Genomic DNA, 23,635 nt, shown 5'->3' with positions numbered 1-23,635 from the left:
AAAACCGCAAGAGATAAGAGTGCAAAATAATCCATGAGTGCCTAGGGCAGTGATGGCAACCCTTTTAGAGACTGAGTGCCCAATCTGCAACCCAAAACACACTTATTTATTGCAAAGTGCCAACACTGCAATAAAACCTGAAAACTGAGATTTTAGTTTAGAAAAAACAACTCAGTCCAAGCAAATATATATATATATACAGTGGTACCTCAGCTCACGAACGCCTTGGTTCACGAACAAAAATTTCTGAAAAATTTTGACTTGGGTCACGAACACTGCTTTGGGTGGGGAGATGGCCACGATCCCAGTTGCTTTCGTGCAGGGAAGGCATGCCTGATCAGAGGTGCGCTGCTGCAGGAAAGACAGGAGCAGCAAAGCAGAGCCATGGGGGAGATGGCCGAGATTCCGCCTGTCTTTCCTGCAGGAGCGTGCCTCTGATCAGGCACGCCTTCCCTGCACAAACAGAACTGCAATTGCGGCCATCTCCCCACCCCCAGCACACCGTTTACGCCCATCTCTCCCTCCCCCAGTGCGCCCATAATCATGCCTGTCTCTCCCCCCCCCCCACTCCCCAGCATGCTGGGATGACAGGTGCAATCTCGGTCGTGCTGGGGGGCGGGGGGGGGGGATATGGCCACGATCTTTGTTGTTGTCATTTTGCTTCACATTTTTCTGATTTAAAAAATGGTTACAGAACGGATGAACCTTACTTACATTTAAGCTTATGGGGAAATTTAACTTGGCTCATGACCAATTTCGGTCACGACCAGAGTCCTGGAATGGATTAAGTTCGTGAGCCAAGGTACCACTGTATATCCTTGGCAGTGCACTGCCCTGCCATGCAAAAGCTCAGATGAGTCGCGGCTAATGAGTCACGACTTGTGACATCATCTCCTGGCGCCTCTACTTCTTTCCGAGCATGCGCATGGCCCCTATGTGCACTGTTATCTGATGCTGGGCTGCTGGGTCGATGCCGGGACGACTTGGCTTGCGTGCCGACAGAGAGGGCTTTGCATGCCTGCTGCAGCACACGTGCCATAGGTTCACCACCACTGGCCTGGGTTATTATTTTCATTGCTTTGGAAAGCCTTTTAAGGCAAACTGCCATAGTAAAACGTTAGTCATTTTTTAAAACAAAATAACTTTGCAGATAAAATCACATAATAGTCCCCCAAATCCTGCTGTACCAGGTCTTCCCATGTATTCCTTTTTAAATATGGATGACATAGTACGAAAAGTACACTAATCTACCAGTTCTCATACCTTTCTTTTACTTGCTGTTTCTTTAGTGTTACTGGTGAGGTAAAGCAGAATGCTACCAATACTGTGGTTTGTCGAGTGCAAGGTGAATGGAACAGTATCCTTGAATTTACTTATAACAATGGAGAGACAAAATGCATGGACTTGTCAAAACTGACTGTGACAAGGAAACGAGTACGACCAATTGAGAAACAGGGGCCATTTGAGTCCAGGTAAGAGAAGCTGTGTTACATGTTCATAATTACCTCTTACTGGGTGTCTGCAGACAGAGAATGTGTTTCAGTACTGAAGTAAAATATCATTTTATTTTCAATAAATCCCAATATGTTTCAGTCCTGAAATCTTCAGGGGCTTCCTTTCAGGGATACAAATGTAGTTATATTTTTCTAGCATCTTGAGAGAATATGAAGTTAAACTTTTCCAGCATTCTCTCTCTGTTAATCTGTGGTGGATGCTTTCCAGTTCATCTACACTCATTTTTTCTTATTGGATGCACTTTCAAATGGCTTTTTTTTTTCATTGTGGGTGCCAACATACTATTTGGTACTCAGATACCTTTGAGCAAGAAGACCCCGTGGGCAGGAAGCAATCATTTTAAGTAAATATATTAATGAACATATTTGGAAATCACAAAATGTCTTAACTGTAACAGAAGTGAAATAGTTCTGACACAGACTGTCAACACGAGGTTAAACTATGTGTAAAAAATCCATTTTGTGTGAAAAATCTGTTGGATTCTCTGATTCTGACTTCCCAGACTCCAGCCTGTTTTACAATTTCTTACACTAGGATTACACTAGAATTGAGGCCCACTTGCTGCGCAAACAGTACGATTCCTCCATGTCCGCTGCTGCCTATGCCACCAGCAGCAGCGACTGGGGAAGAGGTTGGTTGGTGGGATTGGCGGCTGGCGCACCCACTTGGAGATCTTCTCTTTCACATCTTGCAGCCACTCCTGATGGGGAAGGTTGCGAGTTCTGCAACTGGGGGTCTGTGAGCCTTTGCAGACTTCATCCTGGCTTGGCTTACTTTGCAGGACCAGGCTGAACATGAGAGGAAGTCCGCAGATTCTGGAGGGATGGATTTCAAAGAGTTTGTCCCAGTCCTATTTGACACTGAAGGACACTGGTAGGGAATTGAAAAAATGTATGAAGGATAGTACTATCCATGGCTACTAGTCCTGATAGCCGTATGCTGTCCGCAACATTAGAAGCAGTACACCCTTGTACACCAGTTGCTGGGGGAAACGGGCAGCAGGATGCTGTTGTGTGTCCTGCTTGTGGGTTCCAGTGCTGATGAGAGATTATCCACTCTTTGTTTTTTTTTTAATACTGGGGCATTTTTGCATAGGAAATGTTGCAATTTAAGAATCACATTGAGGTTGCCTGTGTCTTACTCTTCAGCTGAGTGACAGATGCATTCTGAACTGCACTGAAAATGCTTCAGCTTTTAGCTGCCCTGGGAAAGCCCTTCTGGGATGCAGCACTTCCTTGTGCCTTTCAGTCCCCTTGGTGTTTCTGTGAGAGGAGAGAAGGTTCTGATTATTTTCACTTGTGAGGTAGCTCCACATGCAGGCATCTCACTGATCTGCTGAAAGACCTTGAAATGGGTTGCACCTTTTTGATTCAGGAAACTCTGGCAGCATGTGACAGAGTCCCTGAGGGAAGGGGACATTGATAAGGCAACAGAGCATAAGAAAGCACTTGAGGAACGGCAGAGGAATGAGGAGCGCCTCCGGGCTGAGACAGGCACACCATGGCATACGAAGTACTTCATTAAAGATGTAAGTAACTCAGCGCAAAATAAACACTTGACACACTAGCTTGCTAACTGGGAACAGAATTGCTTTCTGTGTCTTCTGTAGAGGATTCTTAAAAAGCACCACTTTGTTATCCAACAAATGTCTTGAGGACTGCAGTAAGGTATCTGGGGGTGGCAGGGCAGGGACACTGTACATCCTTTTACTGCTTTGAATTGTTTTGTACAGTCTGTTTGTAGACCAAAGGTGGCGTGGAAACAGTTGTCTCTGATTTTATTCTACCAATTTGAGGTGGAGAACTTTGAGCATAATTTCATGCCACCCTCAGAGTCATCCTGGTGTCTCGATGTTGCAGGTTCACTCTTGTTCTTTGAAATGAAAATTGCTTCCTCTTCCTTACTTCCCTCTTCTGCTTCTCCTCTTCTGTATGTGTGTGCTCCTTATGCCACTTTCATGAGTCAAACTTTCCTTCATGGTGGGCAGGAAGCTTTTTCACCCATTCTGTAAATTTACTGAGAGTCTCATTGGCCTGGCTTGCATGATTGGAGTATGGTTAAAGCCATGAAGGCTTGTCAAACTTGCTGCCTAAAGCCCTTACCGAGCTTGTAGCTCAAATTCCATCTCAGGGTTTGAACTGAGGACTACTGTCTCGACCCTCAGCCACTATGTGAAACAAGTTCTAATGCCACAGAAGTCAGTCCAAAATAGGTACAGAAATTAGCCTTTCTTGCTATTAATTATGAGTAAAATAATTGGCCTGTTTTCCACAATACAACCAAGCAAGAGTAGCAGTGTATGGTTAGTTGTCATGTCATCCAAACCCAGAGCAGGTTACCCATAGCTGCTTGTTCTTCTTTTCTGTTCAAACCACCCTAAAGGTCCAATGTGAGTCATTGTGTCATCCTCTTGTGGGTAACGTCCAGCAGCTGGTGAGATGCTCAACAAGAGCAGCAAGAACATCTTGCTGCTCTTTCTGAGCTCACCCTGGCCACCATTGGCTCCAGCCACCCTACAAGTGTCCAGGCAGCTGGCTTTTTGTCCCCGCTCCCATGATCAAGAGCCCTGTGACTTTGTGCACTTATCAAAAGGTAGCTTGACAACCACCTTTTCCTGTTCAGAGTTTGACAGCTATTGATAGTCACTTCAAAATTCTAGAGGGACTGTCCATGGCTAGAAAGCCTTTTTAAAACCCTGATTTTTGCATTTATGAGTTTTAAAAAGACAAAAATAGCCACAGTTGTGTGAATGGAGAAATCGGAAGCCTTGACTGGGGAGGAAGGGAGCTGATGCCAGAGTACAGCAGGTACTGGTCAGTTACCTAAAGAGGCTCCAAGGAGACTCCACCCCTCCCCCACTGCCTTTGGTGTGGCTGCTGTCAAAAGGTGAGCTGTCAAGCCAAACAAAGATACAAGTGAACTTTGCTTGGGGAAAGTGTCTGTAGAATTTATGTTCCCTCTGTGGTAGATGTTCCTCTTTTCCCTGATAGCCCTCAAGGAGGTGCACATACAGCTGTATATGATCCAGTCCAACAACCCTCTTTGCTTGTCAAAACTCCCTTTCCTCTGAAAAGTGGATTGGAGGTACTTTTGCACTTTCCAAAGCACCTAGAGTTGGGAATCTGTCTCTGATTCTCTCTCTCTCTGAGGTAAACTCTCACAAGCACCTTCCCTTCTCTTTTGCATGCACAAGAAGGAGGTTTGCTTTTGCCCTAACCACAGTTCCTCTTGACGTCCAAACTTTGAATGCTGTGGTTTTCTGAGGCTTCAAATTACAGTTTTGGATCCTCAGTCTCTGACCAGTGCCTTAACACCAGTGAACAGAGCTATATATGACTTGCTGCTTACAACTAGCATTTGTCAGTGCATTTGCATGGAAAAATCATTCTTCAGCTATATAAATTTGTTCTTTATTTGAATTTCAGGGAGATGGCTGGGTTTATTATAATCCCCTTTGGAAAAGAATGCCTGCTGTACAAAATCAAGAACTGGACACAAACTAGATGACATTTCTTCAAAATTATTTGTGTCTTTTGTCTAATCCATACAACTTCCAAAATGCTGTATCTCACTAAGAGTCCTTTGGAATTTTTTATATAATTGCACAAAATTAAATAAGCATAAAGGAATAAAACTATTAGGGCACTTTAAAGTTGCAGAAAATCTAAAGGTAGAGAGAGAACCATCATTCCCACCCACCAAAAAAAACAAACAAAACATTTTATATGGCACTCAAGATTTTATCTGAACTATAAATTGTGTTCTTTCTAAGCACACTACCGCAAAAGCTGCCTAGGATGTTTTTTAAAGCAAAAACTCTACCTGGAAGCAGTGGCATCCAGAGCTGCTGTGCTGTTTTGCCCAAGTGGACTTACCTCTGGAGTAATAGCTGAACAGTGTTTCAGAACCTGTGCTTCAGTTTCCACTCATTTCTGAATGGCTCAAACCCCATGTAAAAACACCTTTTGCTGCTCTGAATAACCTCATAGAAGACCACGAAGAGGAAGCTTTTCCTAAGCTTAACCTTGAATTCAGTGTTATGAACTGTCTGGATCTGGAGTTGATACTACTTTTTAAAATTATTCTTCAAAAGCAGTGAGTACATGGCTGTGGAAGAAGGATGGACTCATGTAAGCCACATCTTTTAAAAACATTCTAAAATAGATTAGATATGTAACCATGTTCCCCCACCATATATATTTATGGAAGAGTTGAGAGCTATCTGAGAAAGGGGTAAAATTCAGAACCATTTTCACCTACGGAATTCCTTCCCAGCATCATTCCCTTAGTGAATTGCTCCTAATGGCTTCATGCTGTAAAGAACATGATGATGTTCCATCTCTTTAAAGAGCAAGGCCTAGACCTGAATGACCTGTCCTTAAAAAAAGAAAAAAGAGAAAAAAAGGTGTAATCATTTCCTTCTGCTCTCTGCCCCCCCCACTCTCCCTTCTCTTTGGACCATCTCTGAGACACAGTCAGTGGTACAGACTGTCCAGACAAGTAATTTCATTTGCCTTCTCTGTTTGTTCACAGTCAAACGCCCGTGTGTTCCCACTGAGTACAAAGACTGTCACTTTGTTTTTTCTATAGTACCTGAAAAGGGTTGCTTTTGCTATGGGACTGCATTCATAACCAAATGCAATCTGATATAAGGAAACCATGTTCAGGTAAAATGTCCCTTGTTTTTTATGATACATATATTTTATTGAAATCTAAGAATTGCTGGCAATTATGAATAGTACTGATTTATGGCTTTCATTCTTGTTGTTACTACAAGCTACCTTAATTTTTCTAAGAGTGGTGCCTTACTCTTTCTTCTGATGTAGTCTTCCAATCAGTGTATATACCATAATCTGTCACCTTCTGGTTCTTGTCAATAGCGGGGCTTCTCCCTATCATGAAAATTGGGTGTGTGCTGGTCAAGTATTTTATTATTTTTCTTCCATATTAAGGGAAACATCAGATTGTATCCAAGAGTGGCTAAATAACCATACTTTTTTTCCCACAAAGGCTATGGAGTGTGCCGAGAAAGAAGTTTGGGGTTTTATGCACATGTGTTAAGATTCCCTTGTACTTTTTTTTTTTTTTGCTGTGAATGCACTGAAATCTTAATGCGAGCAGTGTACAATTCCATGTATAAGAAATGGAGAGGAAAGGAAATAAAACTACCAAATGGAACTATTTGTTTTGTCTGCTTTCAGAGTAATGATACAATTGATACTGACTGCATATTGAGCTTTATATTATGAAAACCAGCTTTCAGAATATTCCAGCTCTTAAGAGTCCTGAAAATCCTTGCTCCCTCTTACTATGCATGAATATGTGAGTGTGTGTGCACACACATGGAAAATAGAAGTCATCACTTCACCACTTAAAAACTGCTGTCACCAGATTTCTACAAGAGCTAGTGCCTTTCATAATGATCTTAAAGATATGTACTTCAAGAAAGTGATACTGGTTTCAAGAGAACTTAAGTTCCTGGTGTGCTAAAGGTTGCAATGTTAAGCCAGGTTCCAAAGAGCATCATAACCTTGCCCCAAGGCACAGAAATCTTCCCAATGTAATTCTTTTTGCAGTTGTTTGGTACTGTATCAGATGCCAAAGCATCCTGACAGTCATAGAAGGCCTAAGAACTAAAAGGTCCTGCCCTGAGCACCCCTGAGTCTAGTTTTTGTGTATGGTTTCGAAATTCAGCAGACCCACTTAAATAACAAGTTATCTCTTTTATCATGTAAAATTAGGCTCTAGCTGAAATGGAAGAAAAGGCATCTCTAACTGAAATTAGAGAAGGAAGATTGCAGAAGACAATCTGTTTCTGGACCCATTGTGCTATTGCTGTTGGTTCCTTTGAATGATGCAACAAAAGTGTCCAACAGCATGTGCTAGAAAATTTGCTTATAAAAAGAACAAGACAGTTCTGTTTTTACCTGATTAACACCTAGCTGTCGATTTTTTGTGTTACCCAATAATAGGCTCGAGTCTCTATGCATTACCCTGCATAAAAATGAACATTGAAGACAAATCTTTAAAACCTTTTAAAAGTTTATTAACTGTTAATCTTTAAAAAAAATCCAATTGCTCTGAGTTACATTCAGCATTGCATGAACCTGAGCCCAGTGGAATGTTACCGTCTCTCCACTGTAGACCCTTTTTGTCTTCTCCGAAATGTGCTCTGCTCTGAGGAGTCTCCCAGCCTTCTGGAGTAGATTGGGGGGCACAGAAGTGAGGGGAAATTCCTCCCTATACTTCTGACAGAAGCCTCCTGACAGCAGAGAGAGACTCAGATTTCACCCAATAACTTTACATTAAAAATGAATATAAAATGATTTATATATTGTACCAGACATAACATTAATAGAGTGGATCTGCCTTCTTGTCAGTAAATAAGATCTTATTAAATATTTTTAATTCACTGATAAATCTAAATGGCGGGGTTGCTGTATAATTTTTTTTTTGAGTGGCATGTCCAGTGGTACTTCCACCCTGCTTTTCTTTCTCCAGTCACTGGATGTCCCTGTGACTATCTTGACCCTCATCTCTTGAACAACCGATTTTGCTTGCCTCATTGTCCATGTTGTTATTGTTGAGGATGTCATCGCAATCTGTTTGTGCCATCAGGTTAAACCGCTCTGCCACACAGTGGGCCGTGAGTCTTGCTTCAGGGTCGTGATCCCAACATTCTGTGATGGTGTCACACAGAAAATGCATTCCCTGAAATTGAACAAGGAACATGGAAAATTAGCCTAAAGCTAGGGGGAAAGGGAAAGGGTTCTGCCTCACCCCAGTTATTGCTTACTTTTCCTGGAAATGTAAAATAATGAATATTTAGAACCTTCTACATATTACTGATCCAGTAATAGAGCTTTTGCTGTAACGTGAAACTTCCTTTTTAAGGTGCATGGCATGCTGTTCAATTCAAAAATGAATTGTATTATACATGATACTTTTCCTTGTATAAATATATTTCTATTTTAAGAATCTTTCAGCAGAACCAAACATCAACACAACTGCTGAGAATACAAAACAAGAACAAAAAGACAAACACATATACAGCAAAAGGAAAGAAAAAGGGAAAGCATACAGCCACACAGTAATGACCAGAGATCCATTAAATTGATCCTGAAAGTATTACTAATAATACTTTGGCATACATATACCCACACCTATATTTTCCATCACTAATGTAAGTTGACAAATTTACTGGAAAACTAATGAGCCTTAATTTCTGAAGGCATGTTTTAAAAATATTAGAGTGATCTAAAATATTCATTGGATTTCACAATTGAAACTGTATTTAATGCTTCATAATAACTGGTGGTAAAGGATTTACTAACCTGCCCCCCATCCTTATAGGGAGAAGACAAGTCAGTGCAAATGTACTAGGTTCCATGTTACACTCTGCGTCAAGTAGAATTCTCACTTCCCTCAGATCACATCCTCCCCACCAGAGTTGCTAAGTTTTCTGCATGTAAAATGCATGACTGTTCTCAGTGTCCTCCAGTTTTCCTAGGCCTCCAAGTGCTTGGGAAGGTGGGAAGGTAGAATCCACTTCACTTAGGACTTCACTTGGGGAAGCATTTGGCTTTGGCAGGATTGTTTTAAATTTAAAAAAAATTGTCACAAACCTCTTTTAAAATAAAGCTTTGTTTTTTACAATTTACATTTTTATCACCTTCATATTTACAGTCATGTAGGATCTGCTTTCTGTAAATTCCAGCCAAGATGCTATTGCTGGAAATCTAGAATTTCTATCTTTTGTATTACAAAGGTTATACAACATTTAGCTCTGTCTCCCAACTGCAGTAATCTTTTCATTTTCTTTTCAAAATGCAGTTTCTTTTCTGCTTGACCTTTTAGTCTGACTTATTGAAAACCTAGCAATACCCAAAGTACTCAAACACATGGCTGCAGCCAAAAACCTTGGCAGCTTGTTCGACCTCCTCCTCAATGTGTCTTCCTGACATTCAAACATTGTGTGATTTCATACCCAAGTGTTACTAGACATTAGAGGCGGTTTGGAGGAAACTTAGTAGATGGCTGCTGTTTTCGTTAGCCGTCACACATTATCCAAAGCGACAAGGGGGTGTCCCTTGTGCTGTGAATCACAAAAAGTGTTCTGCTGTTATATGTCTCAAAATTGTACTGCTTATAAAAATGACACCTGTAGGTAATAACTCTACCTGGCCAGATCTTCAATTATACAAAATTTCAAGCAGATCCAATACAAACTGACATAGATATAACAAATTAAAAAGTCCTGAAAACTGACACATTTGTATTTTAACTCAGCAGCTCAGTGAAATTCTGAACAGCAAATTTAAAATTGATCAAGGTTCTTCTGTTCTGTGAAACCCTATAGCAGCAGTTGCTTCCAAAGTTAGGTCAGGCATGCTTCGTTTCACTTTTCAGCTTGAATGCTGCCAGGACAATGTTTTCTTGAATCCTTCTATTTCTGTTAGCGTTCTTACAGAAATTGCAGGAGTGTTGTTTGAGATAAGAGGGAGTGATTTGGAGCCAAAGGACATCACTTACAAAGTCCTCATTACATGGCTACCTATGATGATGAACCATAGATGGTTGTTCTATTATGCAAATCCATACCAATTTCTCCAGAATTGTTTGTTTGAGGGCAGCAAACCACCCATAGCTTGCTCTAGGGTTAGTTGTATGCACAACCCATCATGTGTTCCTGAGAAAAAGCTAGCAAACCACTGACAAGAGTGCCAACAACCCATCATTGTTCTTGCCAAACTCCCTCAGGGCAGTGTTACTCACCATCATGAGTCAATCAAGAGCCATTGTAGCATTTTTGTCCAGCTTGACTTTTGGAACACACGTTTTGAAAGCCACAATCCCTCAGGGTGCCAAGCAGCATTTTAGAGGGGCTGTCCATGGTTGCAAACCCTTTTTTAAACTCCCTAATAGGTACAATTTTTTGTGTTTTTAAACATAGGTCTTTCACAAGTGTGCACCTACACTTACGGATGTCCAAAAGAATGGCAGCTTCACCTGGGCCATGTTCAGGTATCGAAGTGTAGCAGAGACCAACCTTGGTCATTGACCCAGAGAGATTCCAATAGTACTTTTTCCCTGTGGTTTGCTTTGTGGGAAACAGATATGCTTGTACTGCAAGTGATTTGTGCTCACAAAAGGAGGATGGTGGAATTCACACATCTTCTGCAGCAAAATCATTTTTTAAATTGTATTTTGTGTGTGTGTGGGGGGGAGCATACTCTCATTTTCCACTTGTTACTAAAACCCTGGTTGCCCAGAAATACTGAAAAGTGCAAGCCATCCCTTTGGAAAGGAACTACCATTTCAATAGCTAGCTCTCCAAATGCCACCTTCTGAAAGAGGATTTATTTGACAGGGACCCATTTTCTTCATGCACGTACGCAGGCATGAATGTGTATGCCGCATCGAAAAAGCCATAGGGTTGTACAAGCAACACACAGGCTTGCATCAGCGCACTGGAGGAGTCCTCTAATCCAGATGCTTCGTAAAGTAATATACGAATGGGGTGGCACCTTCACTGGCCCCAGGTACTCCATCCCTCCCCATTTCAATCTGGAGCTGAAGAACCCAAAAAAGTTTGGGTACAATGAACTGTGGAACCAAACACAGTTTGTGATAATGCACAACGTCATTACTGATCACAAAACACATCTGCTAAGGCTTAGCCTTCAATTTCCTCACTTTGGAGCTTGGGTGAACAAGAGATAGCTTTCATTCATGTCTTGACCTGGTTGTTGTTGTATTTAAATTAAATATAGAAGAGCTGCAGTTGACAAGTTCCGAACAATAGTTAAATTTTAAATAGTACAATCCCTTGCTTTAACTAGCTTATCTTTTCTTTTAAAGCAGGGTGCACGTACCTGAAAAACAATCTGCTATAGAATTTCCTCATGCTTGTACTCACCTTCAGAAGAGGTGAAAATGGTGGGCACCTGTAACGGCCTTTTGTAGAACAGCTTCCCAGCTTTGGAAGGCCCCTCACCAAGAAGGTAGTGCTCACTTAATCCCTAGCAACCTTGAGTTGGCTGATGAAGAGTGAACTTTTCAATAGATAGTCTTCCAAGCTTTTAAAAACAGTGTCACACTCTTCTTATTATTCCCTGGGTTTAAAATATGCTTTAGTCTTTTATATTTTTATACTTTTATGTATACTAATGTTTGTATTTTTATTATTCTACTTGAACTACTCATTGAGTGGGGGTGATGCAAATATACTCTGTATATAACTTGGACTCTTAGGAATAGTGAATAAAAATCTGAAACCTTTAGGATATATATACAGTGGTACCTCGGTTCACGAACGCCTCAATTCATGACCAAATCGGGTTAGGAACAAAAATTTCATAAAAATGTTCACTCAGGTTGTGAACTCCACATTGGGTGGCGACCGCGATCATGGCCATCTTCCCACCCCCAAGTGGGGAGATGGCCGCAATCATGCTGGGCATGGGGGTGGGGGGGAGATGGTCGCAATCTTGTTGTTCTTTGTCACTTTGCTTCACATTTTTCTGATTAAAAAAGAATAGTTACAGAACGGATTAACCTTATTTACATTGCACCTTATGGGGAAATTTGACTTGGCTCACGACCAATTTGGGTCATGACCAGAGTCCTGGAACGGATTAAGTTTGTGAGCCAAGGTACCACTGTATATCCTTGCAATGCCCACAGCCAACTATACTATCCATCTGATAGTTTTTGTGCTAAATGATACTTCATTGTTCTCAGAGAAATAGTGAAGTACAGTGCTAGTCTGCCCTGTGTGTAATCTTTTATTCACTGTGATTCTCCATGGACAAAAGGTAGCTGATACTTACTTCAGTAGCTATTTCTAACAGTATAACTTCAGAGCAGGCTAAGTAGTTTTCACTTACCTACCCCAAAAGTGTGATCTCTTCAAAGCCCATGGAAAGGATCTGTGAGCAGATGGGCTGGTGGAAGCAGGTGGAGGCAAACCAGGGAGGAGTGGGAGGGGGCCTGGGGCAGTATTAAAGTATCAAAGTAAAGAACCTTTGAGATACTGACCTGAGAGAAGTGCTGCTCTTGGGTTCCTGCCACCTGTGGTAACCTGCAATGCAGACATCCCCTCTCTCTCTGTCTACCTTTATCATTTACCTGATGCACCAGCCAGCTGCTCGGTATCTCTGGACGTCCTCGACCATGCAGTACAATGTCTCTCATTACCTCCATGCAGGGTTGCTCCCGGACCTTGGATCCAAATGGTAGCTCATGGCTCTTGACCTCTGTAGCAAAGCAGTGTTGGTATGGATCAGATACAAAACCAGCTTAAATATGGGTACCATTTCTACATGCCTGCTAGGGTAGAGCTAAGATGCCACCAAGTGCATTCACAGGAAGCAGCTGACTTCTTGATGAAGTCTAAGTGGTGAAATGAGTGAAAGGCCCAGCTGATAAACAGTTGTGGAAAAAAGCCACACAGTCAGAATGATGCATAACAGGTCTTCCTGTAGGACACAGCAGAGGCTGCTAATTCTCATCACTTCTGTACTTTGGGTTAATCACTTGTAACTAATCTGCTCAGTAGCAGATTCTGAGTAACCACAGTGGGCTCAGTCACCTGAGTTGGAACAACAGAACAATCAATTGGACTAGAACAACCTATGCTTTGTCAAGGTGGTTTGTTGCCCTCAAAGAAGCCATGCTGTGGGAAACAATCCAGGTTTAGTATAGAGACATAGAAAACAGAGCGAGTCAGAAGGGGCCTCCCGGGCCATCTGGTCTGACCTCCGGCACCAGCCGGCTCCGCTCATGACATGCCCACCATGTGGACGTCCAGCCTATCCTTGAACACCCGCACCGATGGGGCCTCAAAAACCTCCCATGGAAGCCCATTCCACACCCTCGGGGTCCTAACTGTCGGGAAGTGCTTCCTGGCATCCAAATGGAACCTTGTTAGTAGTATGTTACCTACTAACCCAGTCACTCTTTCTCTTTGCAGTAGCTCCACCAGCAGCTATCCAGCTGTGTCCTCTTGTTTGCTTAGCGGTAGATTAGCTGCTTTGATCTGGGCTACCAAAGAAGGGGCGACAGGTAGAGTTAGGAGATCTGCAGTTCCACTATAGTAAGGTGGAGTGGAAAGGCAAATGTAGGAACCATCAGTGAATTAGCTGTGGTGAGGGACAAACCAAGAAGCAAACTGCAACTTGTGTAGCTAGGCCCAATGGTGTGCCACACCAGGGACTGGGGGGCTGGGGAGAGAGTGAGCAACACAGGCCTGTGCCAGGAGATGTTACAGCACTGTGTAGAGCGGAGTGCTCTCTGCACTGAGAAAAGATCATCCCAATTCAGGCCCCTCGGGAGGTTATGGAATTTTGCCTTCTTGTCAACTGATTGAAGGACTGACAAAAACCTTGCTTGGGTGATGTGAAGGGCTGGGATTACATTGCCAGACTTACACTGCCCATACGGCAGAGGTGGAAAGCCTTTGTCCTTGATGTCATTGAACCAACATGCCCAATGGTCAGGGATGATGGGAATTGTAATTAATATCTGGAGAACCACCAGCCTCATGGGCCTGTAAGGAAGCAAGACTTGGAAGACAGATGCTGCTGATAAAGTGTCTTACCTCCTATAGCGTCACACCTAGAGGCTATCTCCCATAAAACCAGAGCCATGGAATAGACATCCATTTGTTTGAAAGACTCCAGATCTTCAAGATTCACTCTGGATTCCAAGACTTCAGGAGCCATATATCTGGCAGTCCCAACCTGACCAAAAATGGAGTAGAAATTGGAAGGTGTGTGTGAAAGAGAAAGCCATGTTGCTTCCCAGTTAAAAGGAGGCTGCAATGCACATTGTAAAATCTGATACACGAGAATCTTTTAACTACAAAATGCTCTATCATAGGCTTTGAACACAGCGGATTTTTACAGCCTATTCATAGTATATGGAACTGCTCCATCCTTTTACCTTCCAGTTTTGTCCAAGGATACGATAGACTTTATATTGTGAGTTAAACCTTTGCTATTGTTTTTCCCCCACAAACAGATCCCACCTATCAATTTTGAACTGAAAAACAATACTTTGGAGTGTGAGTTAAGAAAACTAAGAACAAAATTAAATATGAAAAATAATTGGATACAACTTTTCGTCTTATTTTGCTTTAACTAAAAGAACCTTGAGCAACTGTGGGCATGTGGAGATTGCTCAACTCTTCTGTGGGTAGTTTTCTACTCAGCTAAGTTCGCATAATCCTTCCTGTGCGCAGCACACACACACACCTTCTGCTGTTTTTCACACCATAGTAGAAAAGAGTATATCAAGGAAAGAATGAAATCCAAAAAAGCTAGAGAGGGATGGATTACATAGCTAGACCTCTCAGCATTTTATTGCGGGGGGGGGGGGTACATGTCTGTATATTCTCTCTAGAATAGGGGTGCAGATCTCCCTATTCTAGGGAGAATATACAGATGTTTTCTGTATATTGTCCAGATGTTTGCTTGTTTTTGAAATATACTGCTCAACTGAAATATACTGCTTTCCAATTTGAAATATACTGTTGCCATGTGCCCTCAGGGCACAATACAACAAAATGCCCAAATCAGCTCTACACAACCAAACCAATAAATGCAACAATAAATGTACTGAAATGTTGTCAAACATTACAAGCAGTCATGAGCCAGCCATCTAGTTAATAATCAGAGAACCAGATTAGACATTAAATGTCTCCCGGAAAAGGAGAGTCTTAATTATCAACAAGGTTGTAACAGCTGATAGGAACACAGGGAGATGTTGTTGGGCTAAATCATCCCTGGCCATATTATCTGAGGCTTGTAGGAACTGAAGTCTGGCCATACCTGGAGGCTTCACAGATTCCCCAGCATTGTTCTGTAAGAGGCCTATATGTCATTCAGAAACAACAACAAATGTGATCCTAAGCCATTACTGTATGAGCAAACACAAGGATTACTGTAAGAAGTAATGTATAAAGTTGCCATTTGAGATGTAACAACGAAAACAATCTGCAATATCTGGTAGATCACTGCTTGCAGTACCTTGGAAAGGTGCAGCAACTTTCCTTTGCTATCAGAACTGCTGTCCTCAAGCAGCAGGACCCACCAGGAAAACTCTATTCCCTGAGCAAATGCCCCAAAGCAGCAGAGCCGGCCAACGCCTCTGACACCCCCTGCCCAGATGGGGGCGCCATTGGCCAAGTTCCGCTCCAACTGAGGTAGTAAGTACTGGGTTGTGGGGGGTGAATACCAGTTGCATGAGGGGCGGTCTACATTAGTGTTATTGCCAACCTTTCCACAAGGAACTCAAGGCAGCTAACATGGTTAGAAACAGAGCTAGTCAGAAGGGGTCTCCTGGGCCATCTAGTCTGACCCCTGGCCCCAGCTGGCTCCACTCACGACATGCCCACCATGTGCATGTCCAGGGTTGTGTCCCTCTGCATGGCTGTTTCTCACTGGCAACTGGGTTTGCTGAAAGGACTTTCTGTTGGGAAGGCATGGCCTTAAAGGCGTTGCTGAGCACACTGGGACTCAGATCCCACTTCTGCCTTCTGCTGAGTCCTATGAGCATGTCCCTTGCCCTTTGCCACACCACCTATGGCTGCCATTGTAGTGCCCTGGACTGTTTCTTATATTGCAAAATGGACTCATGGCCTTAACCCTGAAAGGCATCCAGACGTCTTGCGCTAATGTGCATGCAGCAGGACTGGCTCCCACCAGACCTGTGTCCCATCCCAAATCTGCGGTGCGCCTACATTCCAATCTATACGTTTTGGAGCGTGAATTGGGCACAGGTCTGCTGGCAAGAAAGGAACAATTTGGGAGAAACAGGGAGGAACAATGACCTGATAAGTAGGCCAGGCCAGGCAAGGCAGAGGTACAGGCAAAACCGCTTGGTAGTCAGAAAAGTTGTTTTGCTTATCAAGAAAGAGGAGTTTGCTTGGGGAGCGAAGCTGCAGCCCAGACTCTCACAGACTCCCCTCCCCGTCTGAGGCCCACCCTCCTGGTGAAGGTAGTAACACAATGTGATGTACTGATTCTGTTAAATGTGTCCCATGGATTATCAAGTGTTTTGGCTCAGTGTCTCCTGCTTGATGGAATCTTATTTTTCTCAGAGAATTTTGTTCCACTAACACTAAAGATGTGAATGAATGTGCACTTGTACAAACGTGCAAATGCACTAAAGTGCGTTCGTGCCCATTCAAGTCAACAGCGTGGTTTCTGGAGTGGGGTCAAGTGTGTGGCCCACACGGCCCTTCACAGCTCCCGTCTACTTTCCATCAAGCGTAACGGCATGTTTTCTGGTTTTGTTCCACAGCACTCACCTGTCCACTGTTAGCAAAATCTTCCACGGATAAGGATGGATCTAGCCTCAAGGCGATTCCAAAATCACAAAGTACACATTCCTGTCTGTTCTTCATTAAGATGTTGGTGCTTTTGATATCTCGGTGGGCAATGGGGATCTTTGGAGTGCCGCAGGTGGTGTAGTCACTGTGTAAGTGAGCCACGCCACTCACGAGGGAGCCAGCGGTATTTTGCAAGTCCCTCCAGCTCAGAATATTCTTGGACAAAAAATCCTTGAGATTTCCCTCACTGTGGTAGGCTGTGATAAGCCAGTACTCTTTCTGGAGGCCAGAGTATCTCTCCTCTGCAGTGAAGAACTGGAGGATGCTCTCGTGCTTAAGGTTGGTATCGGCGAGGATCTGGCTTTCATTCTTCCAGGAAGCATAATCCTCACAAGGGAAGATCTTGACGGCCACTGTCTCATACTGGCCAGTGGAGGCATGCTTCAGCTTTGCCTTCCAGACCTCAGCAAACTGCCCTTTCCCCACTCGCTGGTCCAGTTCGATGGGCAAGAGTTCAGTGTTAGGATTGAGGCTGTTCGCATGGACGGGGCTCATGGCAGAGTGGCTGTCTATCTTGACGGAGAGGATCTCATCATAGCTGGTGGCTCTGCTTGGTTCAGACAGGGCATGACGCTGGGCTTGTTTCTGGGCCCATTCCTTGGATCGCCTCCTCTGCTTATGGGTTCGGCAGAGGTAGAATATTACTGTTATCACGATGGCGACTAGCAGCGGAGGTAACAGGCTGATGGCTGCCACAGGAATTATTTCCTTGCTTTGTAACATGGAATAGCCTATAGTGAAAGAAAAGGAAGAGGGAAAAACGTTTGTGCACATCCAAACTAGCTAATGCAAACATTTTGCAGTGACAGCTACCTAATGTCTTGCCTTCTGTACCACAGGCCCAAGATGGGCCACCAATTTCCTAAATTGCTGTACATTTTTCACCCGTGGTGTTTCTTAGTTTGCTTTCATTCGTGTGCAGTGTGATTATTTTCCCCACCATGCATTCTAATGTGTGCTAGTGGGTCCTGGCAGGCGCTAAGCTTCCTCACACATTAACCAAGTGCTACATTGCTTGTCTGCAATAAGTGACAGGGGACAGGTTCACACGTCATCCTTCAAATAAGCCATAGAAAGTTGGTGGGTTGCTCAACAACCTACAATGTAGGCCTGGCAGATGACTGGACTCGCAGTGCCTTGTTCTGCAAGTCACCTGGGCTGGGGCGCAGGTTCACTTTCCAGCAGGACAATGACCCCAAGCACACAGCCCAAGTAACCCTGGAGTGGTTTAAAAGCTAGATCCTGAATGTCCTAGAAAGGCCTAAGTCAAATCCACACCTCAGTCTGATTGAGAATCTGTGGCAAGACTTGAAAGTTGCTGTTTAGCGATGGTACCCATCCAACCTGACACAGGTGGATAGTTTCTTCAGGAAGAATAGGCAAAGGTTGCAGGAACCAGATATGCAAAGCTGATGGACTTCCCAAGAAGACTTGCAGCTCTAATGGTTGCCAAACACATTTCTTCAAAGTGTTGACTTTGGGGTGAGTACTTGTACAACCACCAAATGCCAGTTTGCTTTTGTTTATTTAATTTTTGTACCACAGGGAAAACATTTTGCACCGTTACAGTGTTGAGTATCTTGGGTGCGTCAAGTGGTAACAGTGTCCATTCAATCCATTTCAGTTCCAGGTTGCATCATAACCAAATGTGACAAAATCACAGGAGGCTGAATACTTCTGCAAGGCCCTGCATATAGCCATCATGGCTTATATCGACTGACAACCTTATCCTTCATGAATTTGCCTAATCCAGCCTTATCCAACCTTCAGGTGTTTTAGATGACAACTCCCCGTATTCCTGATCACTCACAGTGTGGGCTAGGACTGCTAGGAGCTAAATTCCAAAGCATCTGAAGGCCACCAGTTTGGGGAAAGCAGAGCTTATCCCCCTTCAAAGCCATTCCACTTGGTAGCCATCACGAAACACCGTGGTAACAAATTCCATAATTAGGTATCCAACAGTGCGAAGAATCATTTCCCTTTATCTGTCCTGAACCTCCCCCATACTTTCTCCATACCATATTGAGAGTATACCTATCCCAGAAATATATTGCTAGAATCCTTGTGACAGCCGACCTTGGTTTTTGCAAGACCAATTCATTTCTGGCACTTGGAAATACAGAGAAATTGGAGGCAATGATTTCCTTTTCTTTACATTTCAGCATTTGCTTTCATAGAAAACAACTGCCTGCCGATCCTTCGTCAGGCTCCTTGAACAACCACTGCTACAAACTGATGACTTTGCAACCAAGAGGCAAAGCGTGTGTGTGTGGGGAAACACACTTAAGCGGCTCCTGGGAGTTATGTACACAGCTATTACTTCAGTGCTCACCCGCAGCACTCCTTAAAAATGCTCTGAAAATATTCTGCTTTCCACTGAGTTTCACAGCTCAGTGATGTTGTCATACCCATCAGGTAAATCCATTAGAGTAGTGGGAGGAGACAGCCAGGCCTCACACTTTCCAAAACGAACTTAAATTCTATCATCTGAGGCTGATCTTGCGGTTTGAACTCCATGCCTATTTTAGAAACATTCGCAGTTTAGCAGAAGTTAGCTGGGGCAAATGGTGTTTGGAAACTGCCAAGGAAAACAGCCACGTGCTCTGGGTTTCTTTTTCCAGTATCGCAATGGTAGACTGCACCCACTGAGGTCATTCAGTGCTTCAGGGACAGTTCCTCAGCTTCTCTTCCCTGGCTATTATATTTGGCCAAGAACCCTCTCAATAAGTTTTTATTTGAATTTCACCATGAGCAGGAGGGAACCACACGTATATCTTTGCAGTGGGACAAAGAGATTGTCTCTCAACTGGAACAATTCCATTGGCCCTCGGGACGTTTCTGAGCTGCGTGCGGTGTGTTGGGCTTAACCTTCATGACTGAGGACACAGACAGCTACTGAATTGCCACCTCCCACACTGATGATGAAGAGGTGTGTGGGGGGGGGGCAACCAGACAGTATTTTCACCAGTGGCTTCTTGCCTTTGGGGTGTCCTGTCCAGCAAGGTCTGCTTGGTGCTCTCGTCACTAACATTTAGGGGCTAGGCAAGTGGCAGGGTGGGGGGGGGGGGGCATTTTTCCAGGCTCTTAAATAGGGCCAACATAGTGCTAACAGCCCTGCTAACTTCAGGCAGTTTTAATTTGCTATCAGACTGCAGGTGTTTTGGTCTGAATACTTATTTTATTTTTATTGTCTTATGTAGTGTTCTTCCCTTAGAAAAAAGTTATACTAGGGCCATTTATATTCCAAAGGTCTGGAACAAATGAGTTACCAGCTTTTTCCATCCCTGTTCTCTCAGATTTCCATGTTCATGATCTGGGAGCTGAGTTTCTATAAAGAGGATTCCACTCCATCAGCAAAATGATTTGGCGCTGTCACCTGGAGTCCTTAGGAAGCTGCTTTATGCTGAATCAGCAGACTACGATTTGCTTTTGATTATATTCCGACTGGCTGCAGCTCTCAAAGTCTCAGGCACCCACCTCGACTACTACCTTCTGCTTAGTCATTGTTCATTTATTTATATACCATGTTTTTTGCAAATATGTTGGGATGGATCCGGGGTTTAGTAATACTCAGGGTAGACCCACTGAAATCAGTGGGATGAGCTACCCTTGACTAGACTTCAAGAGTTCTAACAGGAATGTTGATCGGTGGTACTACATCAGAGCTGTTCGAATTAAAACAAACAGCCTTTCAATCATGCTAGTCAACTTTTTGTAAGCATAAGTTATGATTCAGCTGTAGGTCCTGAAGTGAAAAGTGATTAATGGGGGCAATTTTGTTTTTAAAGCTGCTTAAATGTTGTTAGAACATATGAGGCCAGATTGCATAACCTGCTGCTTCTGTCTTTTTATCAGTGCTGTGATGATATGTTGATTCACTTGGGCTGCAGCAGAATTCCACTGACTCAGCTGAGAAACCCGTTACATTGGGCTCTCCGTCCATGGTCTTCCAGCAAACTACCTTGCTTGTTTCCGTCCCAGCCAGTCCACATAGAACAGTTACTTGTAGAACTGCGTTTGCTGTCTGCGTTTGCATTTCTTCCTCTTCTCTCCCAGTTCTATTTTCTTGGGATGTACATAACAACAATCCAGAGTTTGCTTATGATTTGCCTGCCAGACAATTGCATAAAGTACAGGGTTTTTTTTCCAGGTTCTGGTCTGTTTGATTCTCTCTTTCTGGACATTCTGTCCTTGCATCCCAAATCCCTTTGGACTGTGGTACTGGCATGTAGAATGGTGCTCTCACTCTCCCCCTCTCCCCCACCCTGTGTGTGTGTGTGTGTGTGATCATTTTTGCTCACTGCCTCTGTAGCTTAGCAAAACAATCCCTGAACAACCCATGGTTCTGGGTTTGCATATGATAACAAACCCTCATTAAAACTCTTCACAGTTCAAAACCATCAGCAAACCACGAGCTTTCTTCTTGTGTCACATGTGGTTAACAACCCATAATTAACCTATAGACCTGTATTCACATGTAATGGCAATCTAGCATTCAGCAACCCATATTGAAACTATACTCTGGGTTGTGATTATATGTAAGCCAGTGTTGCATCTTTTAGTATTAAAGCCTTTATTATTATTATTACTATTACTATTACTATTACTATTAGTATTATTAATCTGTAGGATGCTCAAAGAGCAGGGTAAAAACTACCTTTCAGCTGAGGTACTGAAGCTTCAAGTTTCAACTGCATCCTTAAAGAGGAAAACCCGCTTAAATCCCTGCAGTACCTTTTAGCCTAAATCGAGCAGATCCTCAATTAGGGAGCAGGGTCAGAGACAGACATCTATGCCTGCATGTTGTTTCTTCCCACACACAACCCAGGCTGATTTATTATTGATTTTATTATTTTGCCTGGCAGGGAAACTTTCAGTGGAATGTTCAGAAGGTGAGGGTTTGCCATCCCTATTTTTAAGCTATACCAGGACACAGAGCCAATTCCTTGCAAAGTTAGAATCTGATGAGATTAATACAGAAAGCTATGGCTAGTTGTAAGCCTAAGAAGAGGAATAAGTATGAATATTCATGCTTGTTTGAAAATACACTTAGGGAGTCATACCATCTCCATCAGGCACAGTATTGTCTGCTGCACGGGTGGGATTTTTTTTTTACTAGAATCTTGAGATCCACCAACGAGATCCAAGAGCAAAAGTCTTGCCATCTGAATTGGACCAACCTGAGCCAGAAATACTAGAGTTAAAGTCACAGTCCTTCTATGTTATATTCCAGTCCTGATCACAAATAACTGGGAATCAGAAATTCTGTCTGAGCTACTTCAAATATCTGAGACTGGCAATTAAATCTGGACTGATCTACCACCTGCCTACCCCTGATCAACTCCAGCAGCCAGTTCCCTGCAAGGTCTCAGGTGGATAAAAGGTTTTTCTTGTCTTGGAACTTGATATATTTTCACTGGAGGAACCAGGAGTTAAGTTTTGGGTCTTTTATAAGAACTTTGTGAAATAACTGAGGGAAAGGAATGGGGGAATAGTTCTTAAAGCCAGCTGTATGTTATTTGCTAGATGTTCACATTTGCCCCAGAAAGGTGGGATGAGATGTGAGAGTTTGTGTGAACACAAATTTCTTTTCAAAGCAAGATATACACGTCTGGGCACCGAAGACTGAAAAGTATGGAAACCTGCACAGGTATGACACCAACCATTAAGAAGACTCACCGTTGGTATGATTTTCAAATATAAGTCTGTCATTGCATTCCTGCTCATTGACACAGCCACAGATGTAAAATATCCCATCCTCGTTGTGCTGACGGACCATGACGCACCGTGATGTGTTATATTTGAGAACCATGACATTTTCCACAGGGAAATGTGGATTGTGACAGAGCGTGCTCACCCGAACACTCTGATTGTCTTGTTTCCTGCAATGTGCAACATGAGACAAATTGGCCATTGCAAAGGCAAATCAGTACAAATCCAACGTGACCTCCTGCAGTCTTCCCCAGCAAACCTGGTGGGCAACAACACCCATCTTGCCCCAGCTAGCTATGGGGAGTAGCCAGGTTGGGGAGGGGCCTCTTTTCAGCTTCCCCAGTGTGAATTCATTTGTGAAGACAAATCTGAACATACTCTCCCAGCTGCAGTCTCCCACGAGACTGCGCTTCCATTGTCGTGTGTTGAACCCAAGCAAGTCCTGCTACTTGGCAGCTGTGTTTACTCTTACCACACTCTGATATGATCTTTGTCATTGCTGCTTCTGTGTGTTCTCAAACAGATGCGGAAAGGAGCTTATCACATATAAAAGAACTCATTTGAGGGAAAGCAATCAGAAACGAAGGCGGATGCTCTGGTTTGACTGCTGTGGGAAGTGGGGGATGAGCAAAGCAGAGGGGCAAATGAAGAGCAGCTTGACGAATTCGGTGCTCCAAGCAACCAAATAATCTGATCCTTGGAGAGACAGGCTATGGAGGAGAGTATACAGCCAGAAGAAGCTTGAAGGGGAGCTGGGGAAAAGGAGGCAGGCATTGCTCTCTTGCACAGGATGCTCCTACCAAAAGCCCTATCAAAGGGGGTTCTGTGGTTTACTGACCCCACAAGGAACTGCACGGTGATTTAAAAAATGGGGCCTAGGGATCAGCAGTGACTTAAGTGGGGGTGAGACCAAGATGTAAAGCTAGTAGTGACACATCCTAACACTGCTCTCTGTGTGTGTGTGTGTGTGTGTGTGTGTGTGTGTGTGTGTGTGTGTGTGAGAGAGAGAGAGAT

At 43.4% G+C, this 23,635-nt stretch overlaps 2 protein-coding genes across 6 annotated transcripts in view; one reads left to right on the top strand and one right to left on the bottom strand.

Annotated features, from left to right (window-relative positions):
• Nucleotides 1-6,693, top strand: part of OSBPL11 (oxysterol binding protein like 11) — a 58,448-nt gene extending 51,755 nt beyond the window's left edge. For all 5 annotated transcript variants that reach the window (XM_044438083.1, XM_044438080.1, XM_044438078.1 and 2 more), the window contains 3 exons: nucleotides 1,290-1,472; nucleotides 2,890-3,043; nucleotides 4,941-6,693. In XM_044438083.1, the coding sequence (XP_044294018.1) occupies nucleotides 1,290-1,472; nucleotides 2,890-3,043; nucleotides 4,941-5,018 (415 nt within the window). In that variant the 3' untranslated portion in view covers nucleotides 5,019-6,693. The remainder of the gene's footprint in view (nucleotides 1-1,289; nucleotides 1,473-2,889; nucleotides 3,044-4,940) is intronic.
• Nucleotides 6,694-7,575: 882 nt separating this feature from the next.
• LOC123027347 (TGF-beta receptor type-2-like) overlaps nucleotides 7,576-23,635 on the bottom strand; it is a 51,769-nt gene continuing 35,709 nt past the window's right edge. Inside the window, exons 4-8 of the mRNA XM_044438084.1 lie at nucleotides 22,589-22,791; nucleotides 16,829-17,640; nucleotides 14,117-14,258; nucleotides 12,646-12,773; nucleotides 7,576-8,226 (exon numbers count right to left, since the gene is read on the bottom strand). Of these exons, the coding sequence (XP_044294019.1) occupies nucleotides 8,017-8,226; nucleotides 12,646-12,773; nucleotides 14,117-14,258; nucleotides 16,829-17,640; nucleotides 22,589-22,791 (1,495 nt within the window). The 3' untranslated portion in view covers nucleotides 7,576-8,016. The remainder of the gene's footprint in view (nucleotides 8,227-12,645; nucleotides 12,774-14,116; nucleotides 14,259-16,828; nucleotides 17,641-22,588; nucleotides 22,792-23,635) is intronic.

The sequence above is a fragment of the Varanus komodoensis genome, unplaced genomic scaffold (assembly GCF_004798865.1).
Source record: "Varanus komodoensis strain SLA01 unplaced genomic scaffold, ASM479886v1 scaffold32, whole genome shotgun sequence".
Classification (NCBI taxonomy): Eukaryota; Metazoa; Chordata; class Lepidosauria; order Squamata; family Varanidae; genus Varanus; species Varanus komodoensis.
This window is presented reverse-complemented; position numbering and strand designations above follow the sequence as displayed.